At 37.8% G+C, this 18,866-nt stretch overlaps 3 protein-coding genes across 3 annotated transcripts; all 3 read right to left on the minus strand.

Annotated features, from left to right (window-relative positions):
• Positions 1 to 1,950: 1,950 nt before the first annotated feature.
• Positions 1,951 to 3,350, minus strand: LOC121799726 (protein MIZU-KUSSEI 1-like). The gene has a single exon (XM_042199180.1). It carries the CDS (start codon positions 2,993 to 2,995, stop codon positions 2,144 to 2,146), a length of 852 nt encoding a protein of 283 aa, XP_042055114.1. The 5' UTR covers positions 2,996 to 3,350; the 3' UTR covers positions 1,951 to 2,143.
• A 480-nt stretch (positions 3,351 to 3,830) lies between these two features.
• LOC121799169 (protein RETICULATA, chloroplastic-like) lies at positions 3,831 to 6,525 on the minus strand. Its single transcript, XM_042198510.1, has 8 exons — positions 6,380 to 6,525; positions 5,621 to 6,246; positions 5,435 to 5,533; positions 5,003 to 5,223; positions 4,818 to 4,887; positions 4,638 to 4,717; positions 4,341 to 4,405; positions 3,831 to 4,186 (listed from the first exon to the last, which is right to left on the minus strand). Exons 2-8 carry the CDS (start codon positions 6,176 to 6,178, stop codon positions 3,993 to 3,995), a joined length of 1,287 nt encoding a protein of 428 aa, XP_042054444.1. The 5' UTR covers positions 6,179 to 6,246; positions 6,380 to 6,525; the 3' UTR covers positions 3,831 to 3,992.
• Positions 6,526 to 7,931: 1,406 nt separating this feature from the next.
• Positions 7,932 to 11,060, minus strand: LOC121799170 (uracil phosphoribosyltransferase). Its single transcript, XM_042198511.1, has 13 exons — positions 10,806 to 11,060; positions 10,615 to 10,707; positions 10,444 to 10,522; positions 10,287 to 10,345; positions 9,957 to 10,034; positions 9,745 to 9,826; positions 9,418 to 9,466; positions 9,126 to 9,187; positions 8,706 to 8,773; positions 8,545 to 8,600; positions 8,421 to 8,468; positions 8,214 to 8,322; positions 7,932 to 8,103 (listed from the first exon to the last, which is right to left on the minus strand). Exons 1-12 carry the CDS (start codon positions 10,875 to 10,877, stop codon positions 8,271 to 8,273), a joined length of 798 nt encoding a protein of 265 aa, XP_042054445.1. The 5' UTR covers positions 10,878 to 11,060; the 3' UTR covers positions 7,932 to 8,103; positions 8,214 to 8,270.
• Between the last annotated feature and the right edge of the window lie 7,806 nt (positions 11,061 to 18,866).

Below are 18,866 nucleotides of genomic sequence, written 5' to 3' on the forward strand. Positions count from 1 at the left end.
CACTTTCGATGTGGGACAATCTCATTCTTGGTTGCCTCTATTTTATAGAGACATCCTTGAATGTTTTATGTTCCACTTTCGATGTGGGACAATCTCATTCTTGGTTGCCTCTATTTTATAGAGACATCCTTGAATGTTTTATGTTCCACTTTCGATGTGGGACAAACTCATTCAAGGATGTTTCTCTTTTATAGAGAGATATCCATGAATGTTTTATGTTCCACTTTCGATGTGGGACAAACTCATTCAAGGATGTTTCTCTTTTATAGAGAGATATCCTTGAATGTTTTATGTTCCACTTTCGATGTGGGACAAACTCATTCAAGGATGTTTCTCTTTTATAGAGAGATATCCATGAATGTTTTATGTTCCACTTTCGATGTGGGACAAACTCATTCAAGGATGTTTCTCTTTTATAGAGAGATATCCATGAATGTTTTATGTTCCACTTTCGATGTGGGGCAAACTCATTCAAGGATGTTTCTCTTTTATAGAGAGATATCCATGAATGTTTTATGTTCCACTTTCGATGTGGGACAATCTCATTCAAGGATGTTTCTCTTTTATAGAGAGATATCCATGAATGTTTTATGTTCCACTTTCGATGTGGGACAAACTCATTCAAGGATGTTTCTCTTTTATAGAGAGATATCCATGAATGTTTTATGTTCCACTTTCGATGTGGGGCAAACTCATTCAAGGATGTTTCTCTTTTATAGAGAGATATCCATGAATGTTTTATGTTCCACTTTCGATGTGGGACAATCTCATTCAAGGATGTTTCTCTTTTATAGAGAGATATCCTTGAATGTTTTATGTTCCACTTTCGATGTGGGACAATCTCATTCAAGGATTTTCTATAAAATTGTATTTTAAAATATGTCATTTTTATTTTTTTAAGATTTTAATTATGTCTTTTTTTTTATTTTTAAACTTTAAGTTGTAATGTTATTTTAAATTTTCATTTGTAAATTTAATTAATGTAATTTTTTTTAATTATGTAATTTTTTTTAATTATGTACTTTTTAAATTTTATTAATATTAGTGAATTTTCCCGTATATGTCTCGTAAATTAAATTTCGTATATTGCGTTATTGTTAATTATTGCATTTTGTATATATTTGTTAATAGTGATGTGGATAGTATGTGGCTAGGCTATGGCTGGGCTATTGCTGGGCTATTTGCTTGTTTTGATGATGTGGCAGGAGGATTTTTAGTGCTGATGATGTGGCAGTGGCTAGGCTATGGCTGGGCTATTGCTGGACTATTTCTATTGTGGATGGCCTAAACACCACTATCTAAAAATATGTGTCCAAAAGAAATGCTGAGTATTTGTTGGAACATTTAATTTAGAATGTCATTTTTTACACTAACTCACTAATAGCCTAAATGAAGATAAAATTATTATACCTATCTATTTTACGGATCCCAAGTATTTAATCAGTAAATGCTCCTTACTCATTTGGAATGCAATGGAAAACACCAGTTTAGTAATTAATACTTATAACAGTTTTTCATCAATAAAGCTCATGAACTGGAAAATTATGTTTATGACGACGTAGTACTACTACTATTTTGATTCAGGCCAATCTTTTCAGGCTTAAATATTTTGTTACAGAATCACAGGCTCATATCATATGTGATACCTTCAAATGTACATAACATATGGATTAGGAAAAGAAGTTAACCAAAAATAACATACTATGTACATCCCAGAATCAATAGAAATAGTAAGAATATATAGATGATTTGTAAAGTAGGCCGAGCTAATCATCAAACACTATATTCCGCTTTAACTTTAAGCAATAGACATCACAAAAATAAAAATAAAAATAAAAAATATTGCTTAAAAGGGCTTTTTTCAGAGTGAGGGAACAAAAATATGATACAGCAACAACTGTCACACAGATTGACAACTCATTAAGTAAGAATCTTGAAATGCCAGAAAAAGAAAAAGTATGATTCACGGATAGGAAGTAGTAACTGAAATTATTGTGCTTCTCCAATTACAAAAGATTCCTACTGAAATCAACAAAGAACAATTTAACCTACAACTAGCTAGCCTTTCCCTCTCTCAAAAACTAAAAAGAAAAAAAAAAATAGTTTAACTCAAGAAAACCTGGATTTTCTCGAAAATTAGATTTTATCTTGTTCGTAGCAAGAAAACGCTGAGTTCTTGACCCGGGAGCTGATCCGGGTTGATCAAGTGGAAAGACTCTGAATCGGCGCTCCCCAAAACGCACTCGTAGTTAGCCCGCATGTACATGACCTCCTTCTCGTCGTGGAATTTGCAGGGGATGACGCCCGCCCCGACGGTGACGTTCTGCATGGTCTTGAGCATCATCTTGGTCTGCTGCGTGGCCTTCCGCCTGACCGCGAACCCGAGCTTCCTCCCGTTGCAGAAGAGCGTCCACAGCGGCACGGACCGCAGCGGGCACCGCGCCAGCTCGGGGTCGTCCGACTCGGCCGCGTTGAACTCGAGCGCGATCCGCACGAGGCCGCACTGCATCTCCTGGATGAGGCCCGAGGTCGGGATGGAGAGCTCCAGGAGGAGGGCGGGCTTCGTGGCGAGGCGGTCCTGCTGCACGCAGAACCACACGTGCCCGCCGCGCCCGTGCCCGAATATGGTGCCGATCACCATTGTTCGGGACGGCCGTGGCGGGGCCAGATTGGCCGCCGGGGTCGCCGGGGAGGAACAGCATGACGGGGGCTCTGCTTCTTGTGGCTGCGGCTGGATCAGGTGGTGGTGCTTCTCGTCGAGGTCGTCGCGGAGGGAGGTGCTGAGGCGTTTCTTGGCGGCGGGGGGAGGGCTCGGGGAGGTGCGGGAGTTGCCGATGCAGGGGACGAGGAATCGGCGCAGAGACTCCAGCTTGGTCATTGAAGGGATCAAGAAAGGGGTTTGGGGGAAAATTTTATTTGGGAAAGGGATGGGGGTGTGGATATAAATAGCAAACTTTGGGAAATGGCGGGAAGGGGCGATGAATTCAAAGGGCATTTGTTTTTCTTCTGGAATTAGTTGCAATGGTGATGAATCGACATTTTCAGTATGTTTGACCTTTGACTGGAGAATCCTTCACGTTTTTCTGGCGTTGCATTTCTGCACATACTATGCTCTTATCAGTTTATCATCATTATCATTATGTTTGCTTCCATCTCGACACCTGAATTATAGAATCGAATTACTCATTTTTATTATTTTTTTTAAAGAAGTACTTCCTCACTCCCTATTTAGTTGTGGGCTTTTTTTAGCATAAGATTTAACAAAATTGTTTTAGGTGATTTAAGGAGAATAAAATATTCTCACCTTCGTTTGCAATAAAACGTTTCTTTTCAACACGAGTTTTAAGAAAATTTATTTTAAATAAGTTAAGTAAAAAGAAAATAAAATAGAAAGGAAAAAAAGATAAAGGAGATAATATAAAGTAAGAAAGAAGAAATGTTTGCCAAAAAAATTAATTCAGTTACAGTGAGACAACCGAGGGACAGAGGGAGTATAAATGATAAAGGTAGAGAGATTAAGAAGGGAATAAAGTAAGATAAAGTAAAGTAAGAAGGAAGAAATATATTGGTTTATTTGCAAAAAAAAATGACTGAGACTCAGCTACATACAGAGTACTTACACATTCATAAATTAACATGTATAATAATTCTGGCTCCTAACTCCTAAGTCCTACCGAACCTCATTAATTAATCGCAACTTTATATGATTTTGATTTTGGATAGATACATGTTACCACACAACGTGAATTTCACCAATCACACAATCCCAAATTAGTTTGTAGTTGTAATAAACCTTGAAGACACGAGCAAAACATGTAGAAGATCAAGGATGAAGGCAAAGTCTGGTAAATCAAAAAGTTAGAGCAATAGAAAGTACAATTTATTCCAATATGTGGACTAATATTGATATGAATATAGTGGTGGGAGGGGAGGATTCTATGCCAGTTCAGAACACAGCAACGAGAGGAGGAGGAGGAGGAGGAGGAGAATGGTCACTGAGCACCAGCCAACCTAGCCCAATCCACAAACTGCATCCCACCATACACATTGTTGGCAAATCGAACACCAACAGTGAACGCCATTGCAACAGGTGGAACCTTCGTCCCCATCGGAGAAGCTTCCACTATGCGTTCCAACCCGTTGATTATCTGATACCGAGTGTTGGAAGACACAGCCAGAAAAACTCCTGCACAGTGGGAAAGGATCATAGTTTATATAACATTCTAATCGTAGATTCTCTTCTCTTGGATGTAACAAGGAGTGTAATACAAAGAAATGGGTTTCAAAGGTAAGAAAACAAGGAATTTAAACAAAGACGAGGGAAATAAAGCAAGGCGTACCCCACACTGCTGCGCTCTTCAAAAGGGGTGGAACTGGAATATCATCCTCTGATTTCTTAATGCTCCTGAGGAATGTGGAAAATGCTTTTTATGAGAAACACTGTCATAAAAAGAACTTCCAGAGTTCATGACAAACAAGAATTTTGGTCAAAACATATTCATGTTTAGATCAAAACACAACCAAGTTTTTGAACTCGAATTGAATATGAGTGCTTCAGGTGTGTGGCATTATAATGCAAACATTGCAGTTTCGATTAATACAATTATTTCTGATGTATCTCTCCAAACAAAACATACCGCTTGGCTGTCATTATTAAGTTGGCGATTCCTTGGCCAACGATACCACATCCAAAACCAACCAATCCATATAGAATTCCCTGAAAATTGCAGAGTAAAGAATTAACTCATCATTTACCGTATCAAAAAGAAAATGCATATCTATGCTATTCTGTAAGACCATTCAGATGCAGTTGTTACCTTGTAGAAATATGTAGCAATTCTCTGATTTACCGAAAATCTAGACCCTGGCCTTTCTGCTTCAAATACACTGTTTCATGGCAATTCAAAGTTACACAGTTCAAAGATGAGGCAAACAAAAGTAAGAAAAGACGTTAGATAATGAAGTTTCCCTTAAACAATTAAGCTGGTGTTTCTGTAGTTACCTGCTAGGCAACGCTGCATAACCTCTCTGCATCCGCCCAAGAAATCCTTGAGAAGCAGATATCTGTCCTATTCGGGCATATGGGGCTAGCATACCAACTAGAGCAACATTAACAACCACCCCCACTAGAAGATCAGCAGTGTACAATTCAAACTCTGCCCAGAAATCTTTCCCTCTCTTTTTCACTTCGGCAAATGTTGCACAACAAGAATCAATCACTATCTACAGAGGATAAACCAATCAGACGTCGTATGAGTATAATGCTAAAACACCAACTTCTCTAACCAAGGACTAAAATTGCACACATATCTCAGATATCGGACATCTACAGCAACACAAACTCCAAAATATCACACACCTAGTATAAGTACATACAGCAAAAAAGAATGTGCGTTGCAAATGGCAAAGGGATAAGGCACAAAGTTTAATAGACCTCAGTTCCAATCTTGAAGAGAAACGACGGATCAGCTAACATCCTATTCCTAAGCATGGAGGATGACCTCATCAGAAATCCAAGGGGCCAAGCTGAACCCTGCAACCTCAAATGACAAGAATCATTATCACTAAACCATCAATCAAAACTATAAAATTTGAATACGAACAAATAAAAAAGTTCAACCTGCAAGTCTAAATATCTTTGCAGAAGCAATTTCCTTAATCCCACAGTCTTGGCAGCCTCCAACATATCAGCTGGAAGGCTTGCCCCTCTAGCCTCCGTCTCTCTAATCACCTCCTCAAACTTGAGTATCGGCCCAAACTCCTTCTCTTCGTAATCATCAGCACCATCGTCTCCGCCTCCACCTCCACCACCCGAAAACTTCCCATTTCCACCACTCCCATCAATGAAACCCCCACCCCCACCACCAACATCAGTCTTGCTATCAGGAGCGGAAAGATAGCTCTTATCCACAACATTAGCAGCATAATTTTCAATCTCAATCGTGCTAGTGAGTGGTGGAGTTGAATTAGACTCGGCCTCTGGATTGATTGCATTAACAACCACGAGCGTCTGCCTTTTATTCTTACAAATCAATCTCAAATTAGTTCTACTTCCATTAGTACTAAACCACAGGAATCGAGATGTCAAAAGACTCTTGGAGCTGAAGCAGTCAAGCGCAACGACGCCGTTTTCTAAGCTCTTAAAATGGGCTATTCCAATCGACGAACAACCCGCCATCTTTAATAAACAGTTTCGACAAATTGTAGAGTTTCCTAGCACCAATTAGGTACTTGGTAGCAGAAATGCTGCAGAAAATAGTATCAAAGAGATTCATTTTTACAGCAATAGAAGTGAGAAAATAGTGAAGTTTACAAATTGCGATGATGGAAGTAGAAAAGATGGAAATTTGAAGCAGGAAAGGTTAACGTAAGAGGATACCTGCGAGGGTGAAATGATATTTGTAGAAGGCAACAATGGCAGATAGAGAGGGAGTCGTATTTGCGCGGAGGCAGTGAAAGCGAATGAGAGAAATGCAAGCTTGATTGGAAGTGGCGGCTCGCCAGCAGCCAGGGGTATTCAGCACGTGGGAAAGTCCACACAGTAGTAGGGTTTTTCAATATTTCTTTTTATTTATTTTCTGTAAACCTCGAATTATTTTGGCTTTCAAGATAAATTGAAATAATTAAATTGACTGATTATTTTTTATTTAAATATCTCCTCTAAATCCATATTTGATAATGCAAATGTTCAGCAATCAAGTGATTCAAGTCTATGTTGTTATTGATTACGAAGTCTAAATGACTGAAATCACCTTCATCACTCATCACTGTTGGCGGTTGGATTGAATCAAAACTAAATCAAATTGTATGTATAATTTTATTTTCGATTGGGATATTGGTCTTTAAAATATCACAAGCTTTACATTTTATTTTTTTATTTCTCAGGGTAGGTTAGTCACCATATCCGACCAATTCTGTGCATTTTTTTTATCTTATTTGATACTACTAAATCAACGTGGTTTTCTATGTAGCTTTTTATCCTACTTGTCACGAACTTAAAGAGTAATCTAAATATCATAAACATTTAATGGTTGTCCACATCTAATAAGATTTTTGTCGAAGATATCTTATTTGGTGGGAAGGATTGGGAAATAACAAACAAAATGTAAAATTTGAGATATTTTCGACCAATTTTAAAGCTTATGAAAACACCAAAATTTGGTCAAAGTTCATGATTTTAGGGACCAATAGATGATCCAAACAAAAATGCATCTAAATCCAGAAATACGACTTAAATCTTGACCTTATGATTAAATGATCTAATGGTCAACAATTAACCAAAAACACGGAGGGTCATTATTAAGCAGTTTTAGGTCATAGTATAAAATTTGTGTTTGATGTCAAGTTAAGATCATTTTAGGTCATGCTTTGTTAGAATGACCTAAAAATAGACTAACAATGACCTAAAAATGCTCTACATCTAATTTTGCTCAGCGGTTTTATATTTGAATCTAGTTTTGTATAGATCAAAACCCGATATATAGATATATATAAATCCAATGATATGGTGTGAAATCCCTCGTCACTTAAAAATGGAACTAGAAAGGCAAAAGCCAAAAAGGTGCAAGAATATATGTAGAAAACAACAATCGGGAGATTCTTTATTTCATTAAACAACATTAAATTCTTTATTTCATTAAACAACATTATTATAAGCTCTTTCGAAGACGATATCATGGCGTTAAAGCATGAATTAACCAAATATGCAGTTAACGAGAAGTGGGATTTTTTCAAGATTTAATTTAAAGTTCTGCTTTTTGTTTAGTTCAACTAGTGCAAGAAAATCCAACTCTTTCAAATTTATTCAACATTTTCTATTTGTTTATGCAATAATATCAGAAACAAAGATTTTCTATTCCAAAAACATATTGACCTAAATTTTATTCAGCATTTTCTATGAACAGAACGAAACTCGGAAAACGATTTACGAATTTGCAATAATGTAGTAATTTCATTGAAAATAACACCAAAAAATAAAACTAATACAATGTCAAATAATTGAAGCCAGATACAAACTGACATATAGAACAAAATGATACTTCATTTGTAATGGTAGAGAAGAAAGAAGTGCCCTCATCGCCATTGGGCTTTGATTTGAATTGCCTGAGTTCAACTAACTTAAGTCAGTAACAAAATTGAAAAATTACTTGATTGAATGCTTTTGAGGTTTCAATGAACATCAACTCGCGAATCGTAGGCAGAGAATGGCGTACCTTGTCTTATAGTCGTAACAAAATTGGGGGTAACAAGGAAAGAACACTTTGCCAGATTTATGTGCCAAAGCTACGATCGCCTGCATCTCCAAGTCCAGGAATTATGAACCTGAAAAATGACCAACAATTAAGAAATCTACCAAAAAACCAAAAAGTTTAATGCAAGCCAAGCAACCATTGATAAACTCGCTTGAATTAGTAGCCTACCCTTTCTCGTTAACAGTGGGGTCGAGGATTCCAGCATACACATGAAGCCTGAGATTCAATAAGATATAGTTACTTATACCATACTTCGCAAAAGCTTATCACCACAATCATCAGATATATTTACCCTGGGAACTTCTCGCTTAATTTCTGAAGGGCAGGAGGAGCAGCAACAGCAGCTATCTGAAGCAACAAAATCGACACAGATAAGTGAATCGAACTATAAGCAATGGTGTAGCCACAATGTGAAATAAGATAGAAGCACTTTTTTTAAAATGGAAAACCAACCACTTTTATTTGCTTGTTGTCAACACCTCGATCCTTTATCAATTGTATCGCTGCAACCACAGTACCACCTGAAATATTATGAGAAGAGACATCAAACCATATCACCAATCATCAAACTATATCACCAATCACCATCAGAAGAATGTGCACAATACTTCAATTATAGTACACACTTTCAGCAAGATTGATATAAAATCCTCTATGCTCCTGAAAAGTATTAACCTATCAGCCAATAGCTATACTTTAAAAGGAAGTTTTCCTGTACATGGATTTGCGAACCTCCTGTGGGTATCTACTATCTAAAACTAAAACGACGAGCTTGACGTAGAGAAGGCTTTCTTTCAGCTGAAGAGCAACCCATATTATTGTAACATTGGCAGTAAAAATTGTGTTATGTTAGCAATATCTGAAAATCTTTACCTGTCGCAAGCATGGGATCCACCACAAATACTCGAGAGCCTTCAGGAAATTTATCTGGCAGCCTAATTTAAAGTGAAAAGTTGTTCAGACTCAGACCGTTGGAAAGCCTGACTTTTATAGCAACTATTAAAATCAAGAAGAAACTGGAGGCAATCTAAAACATTTTCTTCAGCTTGCAGTTATAGAAAATAGATTAGTAGTGAAGAGTTCAATGCACAAGACATGATTTGAAACATGTAGAACACATTTAATCCACTTCACCCAATAGACTTAGTTTGCAATCTCTACTTACTTGTTCAAATATACAGATGGCTGAAGTGTTTCTTCATTTCTGCTGATACCTAGCATAATTAGATCCAATAACGCCACAAAGGAAATTTTAGTAGAACAAACATGGTTTAATCATAATATAAACTCAATTAATCAATGAATCAAAGATAATGCTTGAGTAAACAACTATAACAACAAGTGAGTTTGTAAAATGTAGCACCATAGCCAGTGTGCTTAAAAGTTCTGCATTTCATGAGGGAAAACAGTATTTAGTGGTATTCAAAACGTACAACATGCAATGTTTGAAATGTTATCCATTTTAGTCATAAGAAAAACAACATATCCATACCTAAATGATACGTATTTGCCACCGGCAAAACTGATGGTGCATGCTCTACCAAAGCCAGGCCAGCTCTCAATATGGGCACAATCTGTAGGATAATGATTGTCTCAAGTATTAAGCCAAAAACCCAACTACCAAAGTAAAAACTTTAAGACAAAGTATTACAACTTCATTCAGAATAGAGCATGTGTGTGGGTGTGTTTGAGATTGAGACTAACTGCAATGGGTTCCCTTGGATCAATAAATTCCACAGTTGTCACACCCATTGGCGACTGGATCTCTCCGCTGATAGTTGGCTGGCAGTAATTCAAAAAACACCAAACTTTTAACTCAAATGTGTATGCATAGATAGATATTCTAGCAATAAGCTTAAGCCTAGACTAATGTTTAGCATACATCCCTAAATAAACTAAAAGTCTACAAATTGCTTTATCAAGTCCTCCTATTTCAAGATACTAGTGCATTGCTCATCAAAGTTTGCTCTTTTTTTGTTAACATGAAGCATATCAATAAGGAAAAAACACAATGCGAGTTATGAAAGAACTCACTAGCCACTCCCTTGATGCCTCATATATCAGCAATCTCCCAAGCTCAGCCATAGCATTCTCTGAAAAAACATAATCAAACAATTGACATAATTTAAAAAGAAAAATGGGGAGAATATTCCATGGCCTAATTCAATAAAGTAGCAAAAGTTGGAATTACTGAATACGGGGCAAGGCGTCTGCTCATTCCGAAGAACTGAAATCCAGTGCTTAATCAAAGGGTGCGGCGGGACGAACACCTACCAAACCAACAACAGACCTCAATCAACATCATAATCCGCAATTAAATAGCTAAATACAAACATTAATTCGAATTAATCCGAACACTCACCAACATTCTGTTGCCAGACACAACAGATTTCTCCGCCGTCGCTTGGCAATTCATGGAAATGGCGCGGCGTTTACGACAATCCGAGTGCAAACCCTGGTGAGTGCTATAAATATTAAACAATCTGAGCAAATCATTCCTAAAAAGTCAGGATGTAATTAATAGAAAATAAAAATATTAATGATAGCGATTACGCGCGTGAGGAATGACGCCTTAATTAAATGTGATGAGGCTAAGAGTGGAGGATTCATAACGGCGAAACCCATTTTTTATGATAAATAAAAAAAAAAGATTCCAAAGAAACTGGGAACGAATCCAATATCTTGAGCACCGCACGGACTACGGAGGATTGCCTCTTTCTTCTCTCATTTCCATATTTACCACATAAATAATATTTTCGAAAATAAGTGGAACATTGCAGCTATGATTTCATTCAGCAATACGATTAATTAATGGAATGAATGATTCTTACCTAATCAAAATTCATGTAAATCATTTCTATTTAACATAGTCAACATTACCTTTATTCCGTTCAATTATTCCGTTCAAATTAATATCACTCATTATCATATAATTATTAATATGAAATTAAGTAGTAGGATTATTTTATTTGAAGAGGGTAGCTATAATGATTTATTATCATAGAATTATTCGTCTAAGATTAAATTGTGATATCTAATTTCATAAATCAAATACAATACATATTTCATTACTCCTATTAGATATAATCTTGCAAATCGAAAGATGTCCTAAAAATATACTCCCATTGTTCTATGTTAATAGAGTCATTTTTCTATTTTGAGAAGTTCCAATTAACTAAGTTGAGTCATTTGTATTTTTTATTAAAAATAATTTTTTATTTTATTTTATTTTATTCTCTCTTACTTTATTCTCTATTATTCATTTAACACACTATTCTTAAACTGTGTGCCAAAAAGAAATATCTCTATTTACAATGAACGGAGGAAGTAAAATTTTAGAATTCAATAATAACAACCTCGAATGAGAAATATACATAATCCCATTATACATGTAACTAATGATATTTGCATAAAAGAGAATACCGCTAATGAGATACTAGAATATTTCTGTAATTGTTATTAACTTAGACAGTTAAAACACCACATGGTTATATATGTAAATTATTAAAAAAGTTTTACTCTGCAATGGTAATATATCTAAACTATTAAATGTCATATTATCTAAACTATTAATTTTATTACTCTTTATTGTTAAATTCTTTGAATTTTTTAGGTGTTTATCTTTGAATTTGTAAAATGCAAAATGCTATGGCGTGTTCGCTTTACAAATGAGCAGAAATAACACTAATTATAACAATTTCTACTTGTTCAATTTTTTAATATTCTAATATAGATCTTAAAATAGAAACTCAACTAATGCACAAATCTTTATTTTTCAACTTTATTAAATCTTATGCATTTTAAAAAATTTCATTCTTTATTTTTAGAAATATTTAATGCATTTGAAACCTACACAATTCACTACACAATTCACATATATATTTAATTATTCTATTTTTTCAAATCTTTAAGACATTTTTTTACATTTTCATCATTTTAGTTCTTTAAAAAATATTCTAAGCATTAGAAACCTACCCCATTCACACATGTATTTATTTTTTTCTGTTTTTTCAAATCTTTTAAAACATTTTTTATATCTTCACCATATTAGCTTTAATTAAATATTTTAATTCCATATCGTTTTGTCATAATATATAATTAGCTTTTACTCTCGCCGTCCCTCAAGAATATGCACTCTTTCCTTTTTAGTCCGTCCCACAAGAATATGCACCTTCTAATTTTAGAAATGATTTTCTCTCTAACGAGGTGAGACCCATTATCCACTAACAATGCTTTATTTACTTTTTTCTCTCTACCTCTCTCTTCCTTTACCAATTTATATTAAAACCCGTGCCGACCCCAAAGTGTATATTCTTTGGGGACGGAGGGAGTATTTTCCAATTCCATTCTAATACATATGATGTTTGTAGTGACAAAAATAAAATCAAAATTTTGATTGAGAAAATAAATTAAAAAATATAAAGAATTGGTTATATTTGAAGGTTCAAATCGCTATAATTATTTATCGCACCTCTGAAAGCTCTGGATTTTCCTTATCTTCTTTTGTTGTTCCCCTTTTAGATATTTTGTCGCTATTTATCCTTCGCGCCAACTGAAACGTGAGTTGGTAGTTGCAGATTGATCAAGTCGGAATACCAAATGGATCCAGTCGAACAATGTCTTTTGTCACCTGCATGTGTCCCATGGACGGATCCAATGGATAACCTGGCTGAACAACTTGACAAACTTCTACCTACTCGGGCCTTGTTGAGTGTGTGAACGGAGGAACTCGAAGGCTTTCAAAACCTTAACCCACAATACTATTACTTAGTAAAGGGAAGTAAGGATCGAATCCCACAGGGATGATGTGTTCTACATTTGTTGAGGACAAGTTGGGGATGGCCGCTGCCTCGCTTACAAGTGGGTTAAGTTAAGATTACTAAAGGTCTAAATAAACTGAGAGATTAACTAAACTGAACTGATCAACTCATTCGAGCTGAGGAACTTGTGCGATGGTTTCCTGAAATAGCCAAACAGAATAAAAGTGAGCCGGTGTCAGAGCTCTGCAAAACGTATGATAAAGTGAAACTTTTCTAACTAACTCATCTTCCTCATACAACCAAATTGAAAACAGAGTAAATCAGATCTGCAGATATTTCCATCATAACGAACTTACATAAAGAAACAAACTCACAAAACTAACGCATGACTCCAAATTAAAGCATAAAGAAGACGACTACGCATGTAGATAAACTGACCGACTAGTAATAATACATAAATCATAAATCGACAATCAGATCTACAACTACCGAAGCTAAATCAGACACGATCACATCTTCAATCGAGTAAACATACTCAGATCCACTCTACTATACTCCAATGTACCAGATCTAAGCATCCTAGCTCATTCCATTCAAAATTCCTTCGCAACCAAGCGAAAATCGTAAGTTAACAGCTCAGATCCAACAGATTAAACAATAGAAAAAAAAAACTTAGTTGACAGATGCATCATAAATCAGAAATCAAAGATGAATCAGAAAATTCATGCATGGGAACAGAAGATTTCAACGTGAGTCAAGATCATAACACCAAATCTACTGCATTAGAAACATCCAGAGTTTTGCTACAACATAAGCGTAGACCAAAATGAGACTAAAGCTAAAAATAGAGATTGTTTCATCGTCCCTTCTCGGAACGGAATTACAGATTCAAAATGATGAAAATGTAAAAACCAACACCCAACCATGCTAAAACTAAAACTAAACTAAAGAACCAAGTGTGTGTTGTGACGAAAATCAGGAGTTTGGAGTGTTGGGAGCTCCCATTTCAACCCTAGGAGAGAGCTGAAGTCTAATAAGTGTTGCCTCATTTCTCATTCTCTATTTCCATTTATAGGAAGGCGCAAGGTCTTGATCCCTAGGGTAACTACCCTTTGAAAAGTCTCTCTTGCCCTTGCTTTTGGGGATCTTTCTTGTGTTTCGCTCCATCTCCTAATCGGGTGCTCCTACCGCATGCCATATAGTCTGACTTGAGCCGTTTGCGCAGCAAAGTAACTCCTTCTCCTTGATTCGCTTGTCCGCCCAACTGATCCGTTCATTCTCTAAATATGGCGGACATTTGCACACACCTGGCTCACAATTGCACATTAGATTACAGAATTGTGTGTAGTTTTATCACAGAACACATGCACTTCTGATAAGGCCTATTTCATGCATTGGTTTAAGGGTAAAAAGTACGCTACTTGATATGTTATTGCGCAAAAACAAGTGTTAAAAGTGCTGGAATGCATCTTGACCAATGCATCAAGGCTAAACTGATCAAGTTAGTACAAAGGGCGAAAAAAGGCCATAAATCGGGGGAGTTGATCACAGGGGGTGATCAAGCAGTCAAGGAGGGGCCCACTGAATTCCATAGGAAGGACACGTAAAGCTGACGGTGCGCATCTTTCTGTTATCAAGGACGACACTCTAAGAAGAGGACACGTGCTGATACATGAGATGCAAAGGACAAGTTGGGCCACCATTATGTTATGAAAAGCGTCGAAGAAGGGCACGTGGCAATCATAGAGTTGCTCACTCTCGGTACGAGCGAATATTTCCTGCCAAAAATCGTTATCCAGCTGAAGGACGTGCCGAGCCTATAAATAGAGAATGTGCCACCACATGAAAAGCATCCGCTCCTTAGTTAGTTTTAGCTTAGCTTAGTTAACTTTAAATTCTCCTCCAGTTCTTAGCATAGCTTAGTTTAGAATTCTAGTTAGTGAAGCATAAGATATTCAACGCGACAACAACTTTGGTTCTGCCAGACGTTGTTTCCAGTTTCAATCCGAGAATCGCTCGGTTTACTCGCTTCCAGTTCTTTCAATCTCGCAGCTTAGCTTAGTTAAATTTCAATTAATGCTCGTAGTTAGTTTATGCTTTGTATTTCAATTCGCGCACTCTGTTGAGACTTATTTTGGAATCAAAGTTCTTTTGTTTTCGGAATTTGTGTTAACTGTTTCATTTTAATTTCCGCAGCTTTAATTTTTTCAAGTATTTAGTTATAATGTTCCGGAGCTTGATCAAGTAGTTAGTCAACTTACTTTTCTGCCTTTTATAATCCTGTAGTTTAAAAAACTATCAAGTTAAAGTGTGGCCACAGCCAACCCCCCTGTTCACTAAACACACACTCGCAACAAATTTTTCTCTGTGGGATCGACCCTGAACTTGCCGCTTTACCGTTAAAGTAGTGCGAAATCGGGAGTTATAAATATTTTCTTGCGTGAGTCGGTTTGAGGATTGATTTGATTAAGTGGCAACGACAATTTGCTAACTGATCCGACCGGTTCGGTTATCTTCCATATAACTTGATCCAATTTCAATCCGTCGATCTCGAGCTCACCAAAATGGCGCCGTTGCCGGGGAAAAATGGTGTTGTTTCACAGATGTGTTTAGCTCATAGGTGTAAATAGTTTTGTTCGTTTCTTTTAAATTTGTTTTTCCTTCCGTTTATGAACAGGTACCGTCGCGGAGGACTTTGGACTATTCTATCGTGCCCCGAATTTCACACGCTCAGTGGAGAGTCCAGGAGGCCGGAGTTGTAACAACCCGTTACAAAGCCACCTTAGCAGCAGCTGCGTCGTCATCAATAGGTGAGAACTTATTCAGTGAGGAAAAATGTATTTCCACACCACCACCATCACCACTAATCGGAAGCAGAGAAGAAAATGGAAGGGACAGACAATGATTCGGGGATTGGTTCCCTACATGCTCACGATGAGTAGGAGCCTACGCACGCCATAGCCGTTACCCCAGGAATGCGGGAATTATAGTCAAATCTGGAGTGCTGGCAGTTCTGTCGCATTTTTACGGCCTATCGAAGGAATGCCCCTACGCATTCCTGGAAGAGTTTTGCAGATATTGCGATATCCAGCCAGCCACGGCTGGATCTACATCAGAGGAGTATAGGCTGAAGGCGAACCTCTTCGTCTTGAAAGAAGACGCTGGAGTATGGCTATCAAGGCTCCCAGAGAGCTCAATCAGAACATGGGCGGAGTTTCGTAAGATTTTCCTCTATCGTTTCTTTCCAGCATCAAAGACGAGTGCCCTCATACGGGAGATTACTGAAGCCAGACAGGATTACGATGAGCCCCTCGGTCAATGCTGGGACAGATTCCAAGGGCTGCTTCAAGCATGCCCCAACCACAAGCTGGGGGAGCGGGAGATCTACTCGATATTCTATAGCGGACTTACGGTGGACAGCAAAAACGACCTTAACCTCGCAGCTCAAGGGAATTTCTCGAGAACCCCTTTTAGCCAAGCCAAAAATATACTGGAGAGGCTGATCGAGGGTAAGCGGTCGTATGAGACATCTCGAGGCCAGTATAGAAGATGGGCAGTGCACGTGGCGGAGGCACGTAATGATGAAAAATTGGAGGCTCGATTTGAGCAGATGGAGAAGAAGCTGCTGGAGGCAGTAGAAAGGGCCAGACCATCTCCATCACCTGCACCAAAGGAAATGCAGTATGTGCCGCAACCATCCCCACCACCGGAGCACCACTACTACTATTGCGAGTTCCCCCCTGAAGTCGAACCACAAGCTCAGGTGAATGTCGTCGGCCACTGGAACGCGAATGGTAACCGGATCCAGGGAAAACAAAGAGACGCTCCATGGAGGGACCATCCTAACCTTAGGTGGAGTGACCAGAGCCAAGGCTAGCCACCTCAGTCATCTACACAGCAGACACAGCCTTCTGAAGGACAGCCAAGTTGGCCTGCACGCATTCAAGAGAGACCACACAACGAAGGAAACAGTTGGTCAAGTAACACTCAAGGGAGTTGGCCCAGGGGGCAACAAGGTAACTGGTCAGGCGGAGGCCAACCCAATTGGTCAAGTCGTCAACAAGACAGAAATTGGGGGTACCAGTATCAGGGCCCTCAGTCAAGCAACCAGGGGAGGCAACCAAATAATCAAGTGATAAATTATGCCCCGCCATACCAGAGAGGCAACTAGCAAGAGCAGTATGAGTTTTCCGGTTATCATCAACAAAACCATGGAGGCGGACAGTATAATCCGCGATACAACAGGCAGCAAGGTGAGAGTCCTGGAGATATGATGATCTCACATCAGCCACATGATGTGGTGCGCGAGATGCAAGAAGCCCAGAGAGAGCAAGGGGCTGCACTAGAAATGCTGACTAAGTAGTTATCTCAAGTCACCATGTCACTAGGTGAACTGAGGGGTAATGAAGTGAAGATTCCAGCTACAGCGCATCAGCCTAATGGGCGAGAAAATGTCAACGCAGTCTCTGTGAGATCGGAGGAAGTCTATCGGAGCTCATCTGCGAGTTCTCTAGTGCTGGGGTTTGGAGCCCCTTGCACAGCGGAAGTCATGTATTCACAAATAAATCAGATCTACGGATCTATTTGACCGATTATAGGATTAATTAACTACATGTTAAACACAGAATTGCATCCAAGAACGCACATAATTCATGTAAAAGGAATTAAAACCTAAAACATGAATTCCTACGGTTTAGAATTACCGATCTGATTCTCTAAAGAATCGACGATTGCTTGCGCCTTCTCCACGTGATGTTCTTCGTACTCAACCACGAATCTTCTAATCTGTATCCCGAACTCAGAATCTGACCTTTGGGTGGGCAAAGCTTAACAGAATCGAAAAGGGCTTGATTAGAAAGAAGACAGAATATCAGTTTTCTCAAAAACCGATTTTTCGTCCACTCCCACAGGGGAGCACAAAAATTAATGATAAAAATCTATTTTAATCTCCTTTCTAATCTCCTTTTATAAAGATTTATGATGGGCTAGATTAGGGATCCATGGAGGTTGGACTTGGGCCAAACCTGTTGGACTTCTACTAATTAAATTGAGCCCCAATTTAATACAAGTCCAATAGAATATTATTATCATCCACTATAGTATAATAATATTGACTGCCCGTCCAATCCTAAATTACGAGTAATCCGAGCTTTACCTCTTTAATTTATTATTTCCCGTGTTTAACATATAAATATCCATTAATTAATTTAAGTCTGCTATTTGACTATAGTTAATTAATATCTTTTTTCCAAGAATTGTCTAGTTCAAATTCTTTATTTATTATTCTGGAATAAATACCAACCGACCGGGTTTCTGAATAATAAAACCTTTTTCGAACACCTCTTGAGGATATTATCAAACTGGACTCACCCAGCACACGATTCATTGCAATAACATTACTAGCACCTCTAGACATTAATCACCACTACCCAAGATATCAGGATTCTTGGATTGCGAAAAATCCGCACCATTTGATAAATCAAAGTAGTGCATAATCAATATCGTATGCTCAATGTTATATCAACAATGATTAAGAAATAACAATCACCGAGACCTCGTCTTTCAGTAAATAGCAAGAAAGACTTATCTCAACTGTTAGATCCTTCAGTGCTATACCACACCAGTGTCGTTTATTTCCTAAGGTAAGGAAACATGCGGACTGACACTGCAACCTTTCACGATAGGTAGCCAAAGCCTATCTAGGTTGTGAAATTCTATTTCTCTTCTACAAAGGACCGACTGCGTCACCTTCTGTGAACGTCGTTCACGACCAGTCTACTATGCAGAAGAATTAGGCTTATTTGCTTCTTATACATTTAAATGTTTGAGATACATCTTATAAATGCACAAGCAA

Source organism: Salvia splendens, chromosome 4, assembly GCF_004379255.2.
Source record: "Salvia splendens isolate huo1 chromosome 4, SspV2, whole genome shotgun sequence".
Classification (NCBI taxonomy): Eukaryota; Viridiplantae; Streptophyta; class Magnoliopsida; order Lamiales; family Lamiaceae; genus Salvia; species Salvia splendens.